This window comes from Emydura macquarii, unplaced genomic scaffold (assembly GCF_026122565.2).
Source record: "Emydura macquarii macquarii isolate MOO-44397 ecotype Brisbane River unplaced genomic scaffold, CSIRO-AGI_Emac_v2 contig_306, whole genome shotgun sequence".
In the NCBI taxonomy this organism is placed as follows: domain Eukaryota; kingdom Metazoa; phylum Chordata; order Testudines; family Chelidae; genus Emydura; species Emydura macquarii.
This window is the reverse complement of record NW_027130443.1, coordinates 15467930-15487483: the sequence shown is the minus strand read 5'-3', so window position 1 is coordinate 15487483 and position 19554 is coordinate 15467930. Positions and strand designations below refer to the sequence as shown.

Here is a 19554-nt window from a genome sequence, read left to right as displayed (position 1 = left end):
CTACAACTGCTTCCGCACGTGGGAAGTGCAGCTGGAGGCCTGGTCTGGTGCGCCTCTCCGGGACAGCAGCAAGCCAAGACTGAACAGCCTGTCGGGGCCGACCATAGCGCTGCCCAGCGGGCTCGTTCCACCAGCTCTCTATGGTCCCGCTTAGGCCAGTGCGCCACTATGCTCGTTCCACCTACTCACTTTCCTCTTCTCTATGGTTACCGGAACTATGGAGAAAGCGAAGGCCCGGGGCGCGGGTGTCTCATCACTCAATCACTTCCGCTGCTGGGCCGTTTGTCATTGGGACTCCGAGACAAGTCATCCCTTATTAACGTGCCTCCGGCCGCCCTCGCATCTAGTCAGTCCCGGTCTATGCCAGCGTTCAGCGCTCCGTCACTTCACTGACGTCCCTCAGTGTGCCGCGCCGCCGTCCCGAGCCGAGCCGAGCCGAGCCGAGCCGACAGCCCCTCAGCCGGCGGTGCGGGCTGAGAGCGGGAGGAGGAGCAGCGGCGTTTCCGGCCGGAAGTGTGATCTGGAGTGGGTTCCTGGGGTGTGGGGCAGTAGCAGAAGCGGGGCCGGGACGGAGCGGAGCACAGCACCGCACCGCACCGCACCCGGCACCGCTGCGTGATGTCTGCCAGTGCCGTATACGTGCTTGACCTGAAGGGCAAGGTGAGGAGTCGGAGGTACGGGGCCTTGGGCTCCTTGGCCAAGACAGGGGGCAGCTGCCCTGAGAGAAATCTCTGGGGCAGGTGGCTCCCGTGGAGCTCGGCCTGAGCCTGTGGAGAGGGTCCGGCCTGGAAATGGGCTCAGCTTTCTCCATAGTCTGAGGGAACATGGGTGTAGAAGGGCCCGCAGGTTTCTGTTTCCTCACCTGTGACTTGGCCTAGGTCCCTAGGGTAACATTCCCTTCCGTTCCCTTTCCAGCTTGCTCTGTGCGCCACCCAGTCTGTCCTGGGGCCTTAGGATGGGGATTCCCCCTCCCCGCGTTTCCTCCAGCCTGCCTTGCGGTCTCCGTTTGTGGTTAAATCCTGCCGATAATGCTGCCTTGGGTTAAACTGGAAGCACCTTGTCGGTGCTTGGATGGGTGACCAGTGTCCATCTAGCTGCAGTGTTGCAGGAAATGCTGATTTTTCTTCTACTTCCCCCTTCTAGTCTTTCCTCTTTCCTCCCTTTCCTCCTAATCTTTAATGAATGAAAGCTCCTGCAGGTTAAGGGGCACTGAGCTGCTGAAGGGTCTGATTTTTGGGCAAGTGAAATGGAGATGACAACTGCTTATAGGAATTAAAGATACCAAGATACTTTTACAAATGTTAGGGATGCTAACTCTGATTTTTGATTATATTCCATTTTGGGGTAACTACATTCCGCTTATCTAAAATCTTTCTGTGATTTTGTTTTATAAGCTATTTATTTTGTCTCTCATGTTGATACGTGCTATTTAACAATTGTTGTGTATAGTTCTAAAAGCTGTATTTGAGCTGTGAATGAAAAATTCCCATGTACAATTTGTAATTCAATTAGTTAAGTATTTTGGGATTCCATTGCATAAATGTAAAGTAGTGAGCTGCTGAACTGTGTAAAATTCTACTTTATGTTGAAATTTCTCTCATGTCTTTTAAAGTAATTTAAAAGTACTTCCTGAGGATCATACATGCTTTTTTCATATGGTAACGTCAGCATTTTCTTTTAAAAACCTATTCAGATTTGTTACGTCTTTTGCAGGTCCTCATCTGCCGGAATTACCGTGGAGATGTGGATATGTCTGAGGTGGAGCATTTCATGCCAATCCTTATGGAAAAGGAAGAAGAGGGAACACTTTCTCCCATTTTAGCTCATGGAGGAGTTCGTTTTATGTGGATTAAACATAACAATTTATATCGTATCCTTTAAAGTGTAAACTTGTTAATATTGTGAAACTGATTCAGAATTTGGCCTTGAATGGAAGTGATATAGAACTCTGTAGGGCAATAAGTAACATAAGCTTACCTTGGGGAGAGATGGAAACTGATAAGGAGTTTACTGACTGAGATTTACAAAATGCAAAAAAATTATATATAAATAAAAAAGGAGTTATTCTTCTCATGTTATACCCTGTTCTAATAATGTGTATTCAAAAAAGAGATCTTGGAGTTATTGTGGATAGTTCTCTGAAAACATTGATTCAATGTACAGCAGTAATCAAAAAAGCTAATAGAATGTTGGGAATCATTAGGAAAGGGATAGAGAATAAGACAGAAAATATATTGTCTTTTTATAAACCCATGGTACACCCACATCTTGAATTCTGTGTGCAGATCTGGTCGTCCTGTCTCAAAAAAGATATATTGGAATTGGAAAAGATACAGAAAAGGGCAACAAAAATTATTAGGGGTATCCATATGAGGAGAGATTAATAAGACTGGGACTTTTCAGTTTGGAAAAGAGACGACTAAGGGGAATATGATAGAGGTCTATAAAATCATGACTAGTGTGGAGAAAGTAAATAAGGAAGTGTTATTTACTCCTCATAACACAAGAACTAGGGGGTCACCAAATGAAATTAATAGGCAGCAGGTTTAAAACCAACAAAAGGAAGTATTTCTTTACACAACGCACAGTCAACCCATGGTACTCTGCCAGAGGATGTGAAGGTCAAAACTATAACAGGGTTCAAGAAAAGAACTAGATAAATTCATGGAGGATAGCTCCATCAGTGGCTATTAGCCAGGATGGGCAGTGATGCAAAACCATGCTCTGAAGTGTCCCTACCCTCTGTTTGCCAGAAGCTGGGAATGGGCCACGGGATGGATCACTTGATGATTACCCTGTTCTGTTCATTCCCTCTGAAGCATTGGCCACTGTAAGAAGACTGGAGACGGCTAGATGGACCATTGGTCTGACCCAGTATGGCTGTTCTTATGTGTACAAAAATGTTTTAAGTGCCAATTTAATATAAGCATTTCCTGAATCTTTATTATTGGTCTTGACCTTCCAATAGTTAAACAATCAGAAATGACTAAACAAACCCAAGGGTTCTCAGTGTTAAATGGCTCTGGAAAGAGGAATGTTGTTGCTGCTTCCTTAATGTTTGGGCCAGCTGTAATAACTTAGTAAAGAGTTTTTGAAAATGTATTTAACGATAAACATTTTTTAAAATAGTAATTTTAAACAGAGGTTCCTGAACATACTTTTTTCAGTTGTTGCTACTTCTAAAAAGAATGCTTGTGTATCTCTGGTGTTTTCATTTCTTTACAAGGTGGTTCAGGTGAGTATGAAACTGGGAAAGTAACCTTGGTTCAGATAACTCAACATATATTTTATATAGATGTAGAAATCTTTTAATTTTATAGTGCTGTGCAGAAATGGCATATCTAGTTTATATGTTATGATCTTTCTGTGTTAGCTACTGATATTTATTTTGTGCTGTACTGCACAAGGATACTGACAGAATCTTATTATAAGAGAGAGACAAAAAATGGGATACAGTATGAAAGCCAGATGGGAGGCCACATCACTGAATTTTGGTGCTTTGTCGGCATTGTTGAAGAAGCAAATTTTGAGTAATATGATGGTGTCTTGATAAATTGGACTGGGAGCCTATGCTGCAGTTAAGTGTCAGCACAGAGTCAGGAAAAGAAAAAAAAAAAAAAACCAAACAAACGTATTTTAGGGTGGAGGGAGCCAAAGTTCAGCAGACAAGATAACATCTGAGGTGTTGCCTGTAAGTAGTTGTGTGCAGGGCCTTGAGAGTGGGGATGAGAATTTTAAACTCAGTGCAGTATGAAGGTAAAAGCCGGTGGGGAGATTCAAAGATCTGTGTGTTGTGCTGAAATTGACAGGCAAGGAGGATAGCTTTTCAGCAAGCTATTCTCTAAAGCATATATTTGGGTAGAGAACCATTTCCCTTTTTTTGCTGACTTGCTTGGTATGTGAAGCCCTCGAGGATCCCAGTTGCACCCTGCTCGCTGCGCCAAATTGTAAAGCACGAAGGATTCTTTCTCCAAGAATCAGGCAGCACACACAATTCTGAAGGGGTTTATTCACGATACCGGGAAGTCTGAGAAATCAGCTTCAACTTCATGGGGTTACAGTGGTCAGTTATATACCCTTTCTTATTGATTACATAGTACGTTTAAATTCTTTATCTATTCACTTACAAATACAAACATTGTCCCATCTGGAGAGAGCAACAGTGATGATGGTCATTACATACATGCAGAGACACTTTTAATCACTTTACTTACATCAAGGATGCTAGGGTTACACTCGGGGGGGGGGGGATAATCCTTACAGATAAGTGGCAGACAGGAATTTCAAAAAGCAAATGTGCTGTTCTCATTGGAATTAGAATCACTAAAAGGACATCTGGCTACCTGAGTCATCAGATGTTTGCACTAGCCATTTACATGAGTTTTAATGACCAAATTGTTAGCTGAAAACAGTCTCAAGCCTTACAATTCCCAAACAAAAAATCTGAAATAACACTGGGGGAGTGTGTGTCATGTACTTCATAGCTTTTGTAGGTTGAGTATATCGCATATACCAGGAGCTCCTTGTAATCCTTCATTCCCCACACAAGCTCTGTGGGTGCCATCTTCCCATTCCCGTCTTTTTCAGGTTCTCCTTGCAATTCCTGCCAGTCTCTTCCCTGCCAATGTCTTCATGTGCTCCTCTTCCCCTTCCTCTCATACCAGGTTTTCCCATCTCCCCCCATACCAGCAGCTCTGTGCACTCCCCCATCCCCCTCTATGGCATGGGCTCTGTGTGCTTCATTTCCCCCATACCAGCACCCCCTATCATCCCCCCATGCCAGGGACTCTGTGTACCCCTATTCCTCCTTCCCCCCATACCCAGATCTGCCAATCTCCCTGCCCCCCCACCAGATGTTCTTTGTGTCCCCATTCCTCCCTCCATGCATTTTAATATCCCTCATTTTCCCCCATTGCAGGGGTTAAATGCTCCTTCCCCATAGTATGATCCTCTATTCTCCCATCGTGGCAGGGGGCTCTGTGTGAACACTCATTACCTCCTCCCACCCTTTCCACCTCCACCCCCTTCCTGTCCCTGCCCCTCTCCCTTCCTCCCCTGCAAGGGGCTTTGTATACCTGCCTTTTTCCCTCCCTCCCCCCATCATACCAGGCAGGGTCCCTCAATCTCCTCTCCCCATAGTTCTGTGTGCCACATTCCCTTGCCTCCCTCCCCCCCCAAATTCCATATCAGGGTTCCGAATTTTCTCATCACATTCCGGTGGCAGTGTGCATTCCCCTCATACTCCATTCTCCTTTCTCACTCCACTTTTTCCCCCCCCTTTTATTTGAGAGCAAGAGAGAGCGAGAGAAGTCATTCAGCATGTTAAACTACTGGGAGTATGCAGTATTTTAGCTGTGTCCATCCCAGGATATTAGCGAGACAAGGTGAGAGAGGCAATACCTTTTATTGGACAAATTTCTGTTGATGCGAGAGACCAGCTTTCGAGCTTACACAGATCTCTTCTTTTCTTTTCACCAACAGAAGTTGGTCCAATAAAAGATAATACCTCACCCACCTTGTCTTTCTACTGGGAGTATAAACAGAGATGAGTAGGAGAACCATTATGTGTGAAAGTGTTAATGATGCCATCAGTATGCTAAAGTGCTGTCAGGGGCTCCGTTTGTCCTCCTTTTTGTTTTTCTGATTTTCCCTGAAATCAATAGGGTTCTGACCATTGATACCAAGAACGAACTTTCCCTGAAATTTTGAAACTGATTGGATTTGGTGGTCAAAAGTTACTGAGTTACATATAGAAATGCCGTTGAATTGAGTGTAAGGCCTTGCAAGTTTGGCCAATTATGGTTGTAAAATAAATAAACTCATTCTAATTAGTAGTGTGAAAAAACCAAAACACCTGAAAGTCAATAAATTTGCATTTTAAGATTCAACAAATTACCTACTCTACTATATTCCACCAAAATTTTGATGTTGTATTGTATTTTCAGGAATAGAGGGTTGGTGGAATTTAATCTGGGATTTACTGTTGTTTTCTAACTTTAACATTTCAGGTATTTTCTGAATATTTCAAAGAATTGGAAGAAGAGAGCATTCGGGATAACTTTGTTATAATTTATGAATTGCTTGATGAGTTAATGGATTTTGGCTATCCTCAAACCACTGACAGTAAAATTTTACAAGAGTAAGTATCAGTGTGCTGCATTTAGATATCAGGTGATGGATGCGTTGGGAATATTTATGAAGGTAAAAATGTTAGCTTGTATGACTTTAGTAAAGCCATCCTCTTCCCATGTTATTACAATGTGGGGTCAATTTGTAGGTTTTCCTTTCTTCTATCAGCCTGAAAAAAAAAATCAATAAGATACTTCTGTCAAAAATCTGTTAATCTTTTCCTGTCTTTGTTGCTAGACTAATATAATTTCCTATTAATTACATAAACACATGATCTGACTTGACCTGGCAAAACAAGATTAGTTAATATTTTCTAGGGTTTAACTTGCATTATCAGATTTCCTTTGTTTGCTGCTGACATAGTAATACCCATGACACTAAACAATTGCTAAGGCTACAAAATGTAACTTTCATATTTTTTAAAAACGTGGTTCTGAAGGTACATCACTCAAGAAGGCCACAAACTGGAAACTGGAGCTCCACGCCCACCTGCCACTGTTACTAATGCTGTTTCCTGGAGGTCAGAAGGGATAAAGTACAGGAAAAATGAGGTGTTTCTGGACGTTATAGAATCTGTTAACCTCTTGGTAGGTTTATATCTTACTTGCACTTTATTGTTTTTAATAAGAATTGTAATAATCTGTAAATATGCAAATATAAAATGAAAGCAGAAGTCGGTGTATAAATAGACTAAGACTATCGAATTATAGTATTACACTTGAAACAATTTACATATCATCAAGTTGAGTGACCGATAATGGTAGTGACTCATCCGTTATAAGTAATACTTCTGTGCCTGCATCTGTAATATGCTTCTTAGTAGACTTTTCAGCCATCAGAGAGCTTCTTTTCCATGCCAAACTTGAAAAACAAATGCATTCCTTATATTCCTGCCTAATCCTCACTGTCTGAATAAAACTCTGATACTCCCACGGAATGGCTCCCAAGGATGTGTGCAGTGTTATTGTAGCCCTGTTAGTCCCAAGATATTAGAGAGAAGGTGGGTGAGGTAATATCTTTTATTGGACCAACTTCTGTTGGTGAGAGAGACAAGCTTTTGAGCTATATAGAGCTTTTTTAGGTCTGAGACTGAGTACCCTTCCCATAGCTTGTCTTTTGAAAGTGTTGTGGAGGTTTTCTTTGAGGATGAGGACTGATAGGTCAGATACAGAATGATCACTTAGTGAAAAGTGCACATCCACAATTGATGGGGTGTTAATTGTTTTATCATTCTCCTATGTGAGTTCATTTGAGAGTGTAGTGATTATCTAGTTTCAACCAGATATTTGTTATCCGAGTATTTAGTGCACCGGATGAGGCATATCACATATTGTGATAGGCATGTGTAGGATCCATGGATCTTGAAAGATGTATTGTAGGGGGTGTTGATCATTGTAGCAGTGGAGATATGCTACAGGTTTTGCATCTGTTATTCTGGCAGGTGTGGTGCCACTTTGTGTAGGTGCGTCCTGGACTGTGGGGAGCTCGCTTCTGATGATGAGCTTGGAGAGGATAAGGGGTTGTTTGAAGGCCAGAAGTGCATGTTCAGGAAGAATCTCTTTCAGGATGGGATCTCCATTGAGAATGAATAAGGATAAGATTTTATTGCAAAGGTCACTGGAAGTCATGGATTCTGTGACTTCCAGAGACCTCTGTGAATTTATCCTCTTCAGCTTCTGCCCTGTCCTGCCAGCTTCCACCTGGGACCCCACAACCCTGACCTGCCTCAGGCTGTGGGAATACTCTGCAGCCTTCAGCCTCAGTGGCAGACCCCACAGACATCACCCATGGCCGGGGTGGTTGCCGGAGCCCTGAGCCACCACAGGGGACCCTGGAGCAGGGTGCCACAGTGTTCAGCTGGGGACCCAGAGCCACTTCCTGTGATTGCTGCACCATCCTCCTCCTGCAGTGGGGCTAGAGCTCTCATCCTCCCCCTCAGGCATTTGGTCAGCCCCTCCCCCCATTATTTTTTGTAGAAGTCACAGACAGGTCACGGCTTCCGTAAATTTTTGTGTATTGCCCATCACCTGTCCGTGACTTTTACTAAAAATAATCATGACAAAATCTTAACCTTAAATATGAGTTGTAGTTGTTTCATGATACTCTGTATGGGGCAGTAGGTGACAACTAGGGGCATGTGGTCAAAGGGGATTTTATTTCTGTATTGAAGCAAATTCTCTCAGGGTATTTGTGTGGCCCATTCCAGAATATGGTCTACTTCTCTGTGGAGTGTCGTTTGGTGAATACAGTTTTAAGGTGTATATCTCGGACTCCCTCTTTGGAGCATATTCTGTGGTATCTGAGTGCTTAGCTGTAGATAACTGATTTCTTGGTGTGTTTGGGGTGGTTCCTGAATCTACCACACCTACCTTCATAGGTCCAGCAAACACTTAAAGAAACAATTTCTCAATTGGTGTCTTCCTTGTAAGGTTGATGAACTTAAATACTGTCATTTCAAAATGTATCCTAACAAGCAACAGTCTTATTACTTACTTTTTTGTTATCAAACAAACTTTACATGTCACCCTCAACACACAATATACATTGTATGGCAACACACGACCTTTCTGTCAAAATGTACAAATTTTAATGAAAACCATAATTCTGGGAAACACATTTAAGTTTTAACTGTGATTTATTTTGGGTTCCTAATCTTGTGAAAACATGAGTGTAAAATCATTGCAAGTAGCTCGTTAGAGATTCAGTTTCAGGAGTTGAGGAGAATAACTCCACCTTTCTTTGCTCTTTAGGTTAGTGCCAATGGAAATGTATTGCGCAGTGAGATAGTGGGATCCATTAAAATGAGGGTCTTTCTCTCAGGAATGCCAGAGCTTCGCCTGGGTTTAAATGATAAAGTACTCTTTGATAATACAGGACGTGAGTATGTATACAGCATTTCTAAAAACATACAGGGTTATTTCCTGGTTTCTTTGTCTTTGGGGCATTTAAGGCAACACAAATGTCAGTTCAGATAATCGGACTTATTCTCAAGATGGTAGGTCTTCTAATTCCCTAGTTGGGGAGGTTGCATCACTATATAAGAGTAAAGAGTAATTTTAGTGTTAGCAACTCATTTACTGTTTTTTCACATCAGAGACACTCCTAATGGGGACATGAAGCCTAAGGCATTAATTTGCTATTTGGCCTTAAAGACTTGGTCTTTGTTCAATTAAAAAAATCTCCCATTTCTAGCCTTAATGGTGGTTTATACGACAAGTTATAAGATTTCCATTATGTAGGCTCATGTCTCACTGTGAACCTTATTTTAAGGAACGATCACTTGTTTTAGCTCCAAAGTTACCTGCATTACATGCAAATTTGCTGTCCCCTTTTATTGTTGAAAATTATTTACAATTAAAATGTACCTTAAAGGGCAATACGTTTATAGAGGGATCTATTCACACTAAAGGAATTAATCCCACATTTTAAGTTTCCTGCACTAATACTTTTTAGAGTTTTTATTTTTTTCTTTGTTACATGCTCTTAAATGTGGACGTTAGCACGTTGAGGTGTGTATTCACAGCCTATGAACAAGAGAGGAGGTAGTGGGGAGGGGAGTTGAGGAAGTAATTAAATATAGTACAGTTTGTCTGTGTGCCAAGATAGATGTATTGGTTGCTAACAAACGGCAACACCATCCTCCTTTGTGCACTGGCGAAATGTCAGGGGGAAATACCTCTTCCTTAATTTCTTTGGGAGATGTAATGCTTTTCTTTCCTTTAAGACTGGAATTCCAGTTCAGGATTTCGGTGGCAGTACTGAGCAAAGAGACAGCAGAATACTTCATTTAAATTGGTCCACTTCGATGGGTTTTTCCCTATCTCTTTTCACTAAGATTCCTATATTCCTAAAGTTACTATAACGAGTTGGAAATACTGTAGTGTCCACTAATGTGGGGAGTATAAGCAGCTGACTGCTTAGTTGCTTTATAGTGTACCGTGATGGCCTAAGAGGTAGGCTTTTCATGTGTTAAACAAATTTGAGATTTTGTTTTCCTGATAGGTGGCAAAAGCAAATCAGTGGAACTAGAAGATGTAAAGTTTCATCAGTGCGTTCGTCTCTCTCGCTTTGAAAACGATAGGACAATTTCTTTCATCCCACCTGATGGAGAGTTTGAACTCATGTCATATCGTCTTAACACCCATGTAAGTTTGGCTACATATTTTGATCTAGACTAAAACTAATTCATGTATGAAAACATCTTAAATGGCAGGTAAAATTGTACAAGACCTTTCCATTTTCAGTGAAAAATTAATATCTATCTTTTAAAAAGTATGAGTGAGTTTTAGATATTATCAAGCTAACTGTTAATAGTGAAGTTTCATGCTTTCTTGAAGAAAGAAAGAAATAATATAGCCTACTCCAAGGCACTGAGCTAAGGAGAAGAAATTACTACCCTGAGTTGCCTACTGAGAGAAGGATAAGAGAGCAAACAACACATGACTGATATGTAGTCACGTTACTTAACATACTACTGGAAGATGCTCGGATACTATGGTGATGAGCACATTATAAGAACTAATATAGAGAGGGGAAGGATGAAGGCAGTAAAATGTATTTTTATGACTACCACCTAAAGAAGCTGGCAACACATACAGTGAGGAGGAATGAAAAGAAGAGAATTTTATTGGTTTTAAAGTCTATAGTGCCATTTGTGTGTTGACCCATTTGGAGCAAAAACATTGTGAAGGGCCTGTCTGCTCTCTTATACTGGGCATACCTATGATGGGGGAGACTGAAAAGCCTATTTCATCACTAAGTAGCCAAGAATGATATTAGTCTGTCATGTCTCTATACATCGAGGGCTAATAAACTGCAGAACTCTGACAAGAAACAACAAACCAGGTGACCCTAAAAGCCTGTGGGATTTCTGATTTTTTTATGGATTAGGGTACTGAATTTAAACAAATACTTTAAATCCAGAGTTACTGTCTCTCAGTTTTTAGGGTTAGCATTATTTAGTCTCAAATGCTCTGAATTATTAAATTTGTTGGGTTAGAGGGAGAATGTGCTTCTGCCATCGGGGGTTTATTATTATAAGAGAAAAGGGTTAAATTTTAAAAATGTTAGATACTTGTGTAATTGAAATTATCTACTTTTTCACCATCTGTATAAATACTTGTCAAACTATACATATGGAATATTTTAAGGATTTCTTGATTAACACTCAGATCTCACCTGATCACTATTTTTGCATATTACATATTTGCATATTAAATATTTTCCTGCCCAGCATCTCTGGAATCTGATCTAACTCTTGTCTTAAACAGCACTTTGGGCTTCTCTTATTGATTTTTTTGCTTTATATGGAAACAATATTTTTCTGACAAGGTCAAAATAAAACTTATAGTTATTTGTTCTCCAACAGGTAAAACCACTAATCTGGATTGAATCTGTGATTGAGAAACATTCCCACAGCCGCATAGAGTATATGATCAAGGTCAGAGATCCCAAAATGGCTACACCTTAATTTCAGTCTCATTCTACAAGGCAAATCATGTAAACTATCCTACTTTAAACATTTTGTTTAAAGCATACATTTGATTTCTGGAAAGCCACCCTTTCCATAAATATTTATCTAATTTTACTCCATTCAAAATGTACTCAGCTAACATTATCTCTGTTGGATGTGGTCTGCCTGTAAGGCAATATGACTGACTTACAGGATAAGGCAAGTGTAATTTAAAAAAAAGGTGTTAACATTAGTGTTTGTAAAAGCACTCTGAGGATGTAAAATCATATAGAAATGCTAAATGTATTAATAGGATCATAATGGATTATTTTTGTTTTGTATTCTTCCATTTGACAGTTAATCTAGTTCTGATTTCTTCATTACACTTTTGTGGATGGATCTCTCATAAGATTCCTGACAAAAAGGATGTTTTATAGTTCCCAGCTATCTGAACCTGACCAAATAAGATTTTGTTAAAACCCACAAATTGTGGTGTTTGTGGGGAGATGGGGAAAAATAAAAAAACCCAACTTCATTGCTTACTTTCTGTAGGCAAAGAGTCAGTTCAAGCGGAGATCAACTGCCAACAATGTGGAGATTCATATCCCAGTTCCAAATGATGCAGATTCACCAAAATTTAAAACCACAGTGGGAAGTGTAAAATGGGTTCCAGAGAACAGTGAAATCGTCTGGTCCATTAAATCATTTCCGGTAAGCTGTATTGGTGTATTGGGATCCCCTATTGCTATTACTGTTAAGCTAGTGCAAGTTTTATTAAAAGGAAATCTTCTGTTTATGGAATCTAGAATTTGACTAAAATTTGCTTTAGGCTCAATTCTACTGTTGGACTACTGAAGGGCCAGGCTCTTTCCCTGTCTCTTCATTGTAGGTCTGGCACTCAAAGCAATAAGTACTTAGGGTGATAATTTTAAATTGGAAAAGCAAACAAGAAATGTTACTGATTTTTTTTCTAGATCTTGTTTAGATATTAGTAATTTAGTGTGCAGTTTTAGCCTTTTAGAAAAGGGCTGAAATGATTATTTTCATAGTTTAAAGCTGGAACCTTTGCTACTCAGAAGCACTTTAGTTTTTAAAGGATATTTTCTGGTAGAATGATTTATTTTGCCTTCCTCTTTGGATAGGGGGGAAAGGAGTATCTGATGCGGGCTCACTTTGGGCTTCCAAGTGTTGAAGCTGAAGATAAAGAAGGCAAACCTCCCATCAGTGTCAAGTTTGAAATTCCATATTTCACCACTTCAGGAATACAGGTTAATGAGACTAAAAATGTTGTTTTTGTGAATGGAATTTTTTTTGTTCATTTAGCTGCTGGATAATGCTGTGTGAAATGCTGAATGAAAACGTGATGGTGAGCCATATTATAATTTTATAATGCTACAGAATGTGGCTTGTCACTTTAAATTCAACTACGTAGAAGTACAAATCTGTTTGGACAATATGCATGATCTTTTCAGTCCAAGTTTTAAAAAACTTATAATAGTTATTTTGAAGCTAGTCACAACTTTCTCCTGACAAAGGTGTATACTCCATTTTTCTATCACTCACCAAAAACAGATCTAAAATAAATACAAATGTTTGAAAGAGGTCTCAACTAAGAATTAAGTAATTTCTGAGTTACGTAGCTCAGTTTTGGGTTTTTTACTATCCCGCATGCAAGATCTGAAAATGGAATAGTTATTTACAGTTAAATCATAGTATTAGGATCTGTCCTGTTGGTGCATTAAATCTTTTGAACCTCCAGAAACTGTGTGTAAGGTGAAGACTTAGTAGTATCATGTAAGTTTTTGTGCAAAATTTCAGTCATCTTTTGTAAGAACAGTAAAAGTCCTATTAGGAATATTGGAATTATATTGCAAGATCAGTCTGATGAACCATTTAGTTCAATACCTTATTTCTGTCAATGGCTTAATCCCACATGCTTCAGGAAATGTGAAAGAAAATTCTCTATAATGGATGATTATGGAATAACCTACACCAATGGGAAGTTTCTTCCCAACCCTCTCAGTGGAAGCTTAATGACCTGAACCATGAGGATTTATATTACTTAATTTTTAAAATCTATCTAATGTAACTGTGTGCTTTTATTATCTTTATACATGTCTAAACTTTTCTTAATCCAAATTTCAAACAGATTTTTTTAGTTTGGTTTAATGTCTTCCTTGCTTTTATGAGAGGATAAAAAGCACTTACCTTACCCCCTCCAGCCATTCCATATTTTGTATACCTCTTTCATATCCCCCATCATTTGTCTCCCTCTGAATTTTCTTTCTAGGGCTATCAATCACAGTTAATGCATGCGATTAATGCACAACAAATTAACTAGATTTAAAAAATAGTTGCGATTAATCACAGTTTTAATTGCACTGTTAACAATAATAGAATACCAATTTAAATGTATTATAAATATTTGGATGTTTTTCTACATTTTCAACTATATTGATTGCAGTTACAACACAGAATACAAAGTGTATAGTGCTTATTTATATTTATATATTTTTTATTACTAAGCAAATATTTGTAAACAAAAGAAGTGGTATTTTTCAGTTAATGTCATACAAGTACTGTAGTGCATTGTGCGAGATGAATTGAAAAATACTATTTTTTACGTGGCAAATATTTGTAATAAAAAATATAACGTGAGCATTGTACACTTTGTATTCTGTGTTGTAATTGAGATTAATAGAGTTAAACTGTAGAAATTTTTTTAAAAAAATATAATTTAAATTGGCATTTTATTGTTTAACAGTGCAATTAAAACTGACTATTTTTTAAATTTTGTGATCAATTGCGATTTTATTTTTTTAAATCGTTTGACAGCTCTAGTTCTTTCTCTTTAATTTCTCATATGGAAACATTCCATTCTTTTAATTTTGTCCCCTGACTCTGGATACCTCCTATTTCTGCTATATCTTTTTGATATGGGGTGACCAGAACTGTGCACGCTATTCCAGGTGGGTTACCAGTTGTTTACATGATGTCATTATATTTCTTATTTTCTAACACATCCCAGCATTCTGCTCACACTCTTTTGACCATGGCTGCTCATTGAACTGTTCATAATGGTGTTCAAAGCTTTTTGCCTAAAACATATATGTTCTACTAAATGTTGCTAGGCTGAAGTAGAAAAATAGTTTGATATGTTTTCTTTTCAGGTCCGCTATTTAAAGATCATCGAGAAGAGTGGCTATCAGGCTTTGCCATGGGTTCGCTATATCACCCAGAATGGAGGTAAATTGAAAAGCTATAGACACTGAAGTTCACAATGCTGTTTTTCCACTAACACATTTTTCTCTTTGTTGGACACTCAGATACTTTACCTGCATGATTCCACTAGACTTCTCGTGTTCTCTAATAATAATGTGCAGTATTGCTACAAATTATATTAATAAATATATTATGGAACTGCTGCTATGTTGGCTTTATAGTTAGGGTTGGGCTGAGTATTTTGCACTTAACGCAGAGATTCAACCCGTTTGGGATATAAATTAAGAAAATATACAACTCAAAGAAAACTGTTTGGTTTTTTTATTTGTTTTTAAGATTGGCTTAGTCATGGAAGCTGTTAAACATTTGGGAAGGTCCAGCTGGGTGAACAGAAATTCCTATTACCTGGAATATTTAACTCTGCGGAAAAATTTTCTTTAATTGGTTATTGAGCGTGAGCATTTAAACAGCTAGTGTTCTTCTAACATGGTCCTTTATACAGATCTCATTTTTACTTGAGAAACCTTTGCTTTAATTTAGCATTCATATATCGTAAATATTTCTGATCTAATACTGCTACTCTTTTGTATTTAATAAAATCAGATGAACTAATTTAACTGACTTTTCTAAATTTATTTTTCTCTTGCAGATTATCAGCTCCGAACACAATAATTTTTCCAACCAAGACAGATGACAAATCTTCAGGTCTAGAATTTGTTTGTAGAAAACTTTGTGGTACTGAAGGCTGTGAACATTGGCTCCAGGGTTATTGTATCAGCAGACTTGAACTGAGGAGAAGAAAGATTCTGTTTTTACTGTGTTCAACACGAAGTGTTTGGACCATTAGTGCAGGTTGTATGGATATCTGTTTAATTCTTAGAGCATGTTACTTCTGCTGCTAAATGATGATCATATTAGGAGTAGCAGTTATTTTGAGAAGCCAGGATTGCCTTGCGGTCTTACTTAAAAGTTTCCAGAGTCCATATTTTAAAAGTATGTAACTATCATCTTTAAAACCATTGGAAGCATCATTTTAAAATGAGTGAGGTCATGGTGCAACGGAAGTGGCTGCTAAGCATTCTTAGTTGTAAATAACCCTGGGTCTTTATTTTACACTGAAAACATGACATTTTGGAGGCTTATTTCTTAGGTAAAATTCTGTTAGTGTGCAGAGGAATTAAAGGTAATGATGAGTCAAGAAAGGCTAGGTCTTAGATTCAAAATAAAAGTTGGTTTTGTTGGCATAGTTCAACCCATGTAATATCTGTCAAAACTTGATATTTGGGGAGGAGGCTAGTAAGCATAAATTTTATAAAAATACAGGTACATTAACTCCAGGAGAAGAGACAACAAGAATAAACATCCGTGGTCTGTGCAGTATCATGGTCAATGCTTGTGCAAATTATGGAGCCAAGTTGCAAAGCTGAGGCATCCAAACAAATTAAGAAAACTCAGTATCAACTATCAGATGAAACTTGCTTGACTTTGATATTTCTAATGGCAAAAGAAATTTAAAAAATAAAGGTCTCAACTTATAAATATGAAACTTCAGGTTAAACATTTAAAGACAATATGGTTAAAACAAAATTAAGCAGATGGGACATGTTTGTAAGTAGCAATAACTAATAGTACTTCAGGCACTTCCTGATAATTGATTGCTATCATTAGAGGGTCTGGCAGGTAGATACATTATTTCTTATTCTCTATCTGTCATCCATGTTAGATTTAGGTAAAAAAAATTTTCTTTAGTTTCCGAGAATTATTTACATTTTCTTCAGCTTGTCCTGAAAGGCTAGTTTCTTTGCCAGTCTCTTCCACTTGTAAATGGTTGCCCAGTGCTTTATTATAAGCTTTCTGGAAAAAAACCTCACAGTTCATAATGCTACACTTTCAGGCTTTAGAACTTTTTTTTTTTTAAGGATGCTGCAATCTGCATAGCTGTACATATAGTTGCTTCAATTTCAGAAAATGTTTAACAGTGGTTATATCAGTGTTTTCTTTTAAAAGGATTTCAAACTTTTATTTTTAGTGTGAATTTATTGCTTCTGACTGGTATTAGCATAACAGCCTAGAAGACTGAATATCATTGTCCACACCTGGTGCGGCACAGTTAACGGGGGTTTTTCCACCCCTATTCTGCCCTATTAAAGTGCCTGAATCCTTTCCCAGAGGGGAGAGAGAATAGGTCACTGTGCCTATTTGTTCCTTGTAGACTTTTGTGGACTATATGTATATATATGAAATATTATATTAAAAATACTCAACAAAATTCCCCTGAGAAATTTAGCTTTGATATTAGAGGAGGATTTGTTTCAGAAAGGATAATTGTGCTGAAGATTGGCATAGCATTGATATTAAAGCAACTAGAAGATCACATCATGATAGCTTGATAATTAGAATGGGTGTGGACAAAGGTAGTATGCTGAAGTGACCTTATTAAATTTAGTTACCTAACAAAATGTTAACAAATTAAATCTCCTTACGCAAGATTTTGGTTTTACTACTCATTTCTGGTTGAAATTTATCTTCAGACCAAACTGATCATTTTACAAATTTAATATAAAATGCTTAGCTAACCTGTTACATATACCATCAGATGTCTTCAGTCTACGTTATTTATTCAGTACTTTTAATTATTTGCTTAAGTGTGGCAGTTGTTATAGTTTGTTTTCCCAATTGAACTTGTACCTTACAAACCAGAACAGTATTTTACTGGCTCTTTGCAGCTGCTGAATTTCGATTATGTTGAAGAGTGGACATAGACAGCAAAAAACAAAGAATCTTTCTTTGCAGCATTAAACTCCACTGTCATTCTTTGGTTGCTGTAAGGTAAAAAAGGGTCTGAATCTGCCTGTGGATCAAAGTATCTTCAGTTAAGAGGATTGATTCTGAACTCCTGGAGCATGTTCTATAAATGCTGAATGTATTAATTTAATCTGCCTGATTTAATTACTATCATGCTGTGTAAGATAATTGTCACTATAACATCAAATATTTATAGTAGGCAAGTCAATTAACTACATGTGCGTAGTTGCCAAATTGTGCAATTACAGTAGAAAGACCTTCACAGTTGTCAGTCATTCACATTACCCGATATTTCAAAAAAGGCCCATTTAATCCAAGTTGCCCAAATGTTCTGTATCTACATACTATACAGATGTAAGGCAGAAATAAGAGCTGTGATATTAGTCTAGTGTTTGGTCTTTGTTTAGAGAGCATTTCTATATTTCTCTTCCTTTGGCTAAATATTAAATTTGTTCCTTTACAATTTGCAGTGGCTGTTTTCATTTTGCATTGGTAACTTATCACCTCCTGTCCGGCTTCTGTAACTTTAGTTTGGCAGTCTGCCACTGTGTATTGTGTAGTGTTGCTCTCCTTGTAGACAATTAATTTTAAACAAAATGTTAACCACTTACCTCCTTATTATAAAATGTGCAGGGGGAAACATGTATATATTCACCTCGGTTTCCAAGTCAGTGTGGTTTCATCTGAAATTAGGTGGAAGTTGGCACATTGTAACTATCATAGGTAGCTGGAAATTCAGCATATAAACCAGAAAGGTTATGATTCCTTGTTGCTTAGTGTGGAAAGAGTGAATGGGTAAAATCTCTTCCAAAATCACTTTGTTCTAAAATGTACACATCTAATTTTAGTAGCACCCAGACACGTTTGAAATGTTCCAGCAAGAAAGCTGATTTGTAAGACCAAAACCAAGAGGCTTAATCTGTTGTGGGTAGGTACAGTTCTTACTTTCAGAGGCTCGTTAATTTGAAACAGTGCTCAAGCACATATATACCGTTATTAATAACCTGTTTGCACTTATGTTGTAACAGCCCTATTTTAAACCCAATAATAGTGGAATGAAAGTGCTACATGAATTCTGACTACCAAAAAACTGCTGAGAATTTCTCTAATTTTACTATAAATAGTTCGTAATATAATATTATGTTAGAAGTTCCTTTGAAGATAAATTATAGTCGAAGAGAAAAAGATATGAATTATATTTAGGTTTAAGCTGAATTAACTAATTCAGGTTTAGTTAATTAAACCAACTATGATGGGGAAAATCAACCTGAAATACACACACATGGGGGACCTCCTTCCTTCTGATGAAGGGGCCCAGTGCCCCTGTGCGTTCTCCACACCACCACCTTTGCTTCAATTGCAGGCTTTCACCAAATCTAGTGGGAATTGCTCTCTGCCCTGTGTGTTCATTCTCTCTCTTCCCCAAGAAGACATTGCTCCTACCCCATTACCCAGCTTCTTCCCTCTAATGGGCACTGTGTCATCCCCAGTTCCCACTCCTTCCCACACAACTGCTCCCTAATATACGGTCTTCTGCTGCCATATTGAAGGCTAGCAGTATTGGAGGTGAAAGGAAAATACAGCTAGGCTGGAGCCAGTTCCCTGCAGTTCAGAAAGAAGGGGAACACTAACACCCATTCTTCCACATCCCTGCAACTCTCTGACTTAACTTTTCCACAGCACAAAGCAGAGGGAGAGAAGAGCAGGTGGGAATTGCCTCACCTGTTGTCCTCAGCTGGCTCCACATGTCCCCAGAAGCTGTTGCTTCCCCAAGACCTGCAACTCACTTGCAACAGCAGGTCAAGCACTAGATGCTGCTGCTCACAAACGGAAGAACTGGTAGGGGAAGTAGAAGTGGGTGGTAATCTGGACAGCAGTGATCATGAGATGAGAGAGTTCAAGATCCTGACAAAAGGAAGAAAGAGAGAGCAGAAGACAGGACTTAG

The 19554-nt window shown here is 38.6% G+C and overlaps 1 protein-coding gene across 1 annotated transcript; it reads left to right on the top strand.

Annotated features, from left to right (window-relative positions):
• Window positions 1–285: 285 nt before the first annotated feature.
• Window positions 286–18409, top strand: AP1M1 (adaptor related protein complex 1 subunit mu 1). Its single transcript, XM_067561457.1, has 12 exons — window positions 286–660; window positions 1714–1870; window positions 3168–3235; window positions 6009–6139; window positions 6569–6716; window positions 8880–9006; window positions 10132–10274; window positions 11498–11569; window positions 12134–12292; window positions 12724–12849; window positions 14752–14827; window positions 15453–18409. The coding sequence occupies exons 1-12, from the start codon at window positions 619–621 to the stop codon at window positions 15473–15475; spliced, it is 1272 nt and encodes a 423-aa protein (XP_067417558.1). The 5' UTR covers window positions 286–618; the 3' UTR covers window positions 15476–18409.
• The last annotated feature ends 1145 nt before the right edge of the window (window positions 18410–19554 follow it).

Bases quoted from the DNA above. Each gene is read 5' to 3' on its own strand.
- AP1M1 (XM_067561457.1), top strand. From the start codon at position 619: ATGTCTGCCAGTGCCGTATACGTGCTTGACCTGAAGGGCAAG. The intron at 9,007-10,131 runs GTGAGTATGTAT...TTTTCCTGATAG, and splicing joins ACTCTTTGATAATACAGGAC to GTGGCAAAAGCAAATCAGTG. The intron at 11,570-12,133 runs GTCAGAGATCCC...TACTTTCTGTAG, and splicing joins GCATAGAGTATATGATCAAG to GCAAAGAGTCAGTTCAAGCG.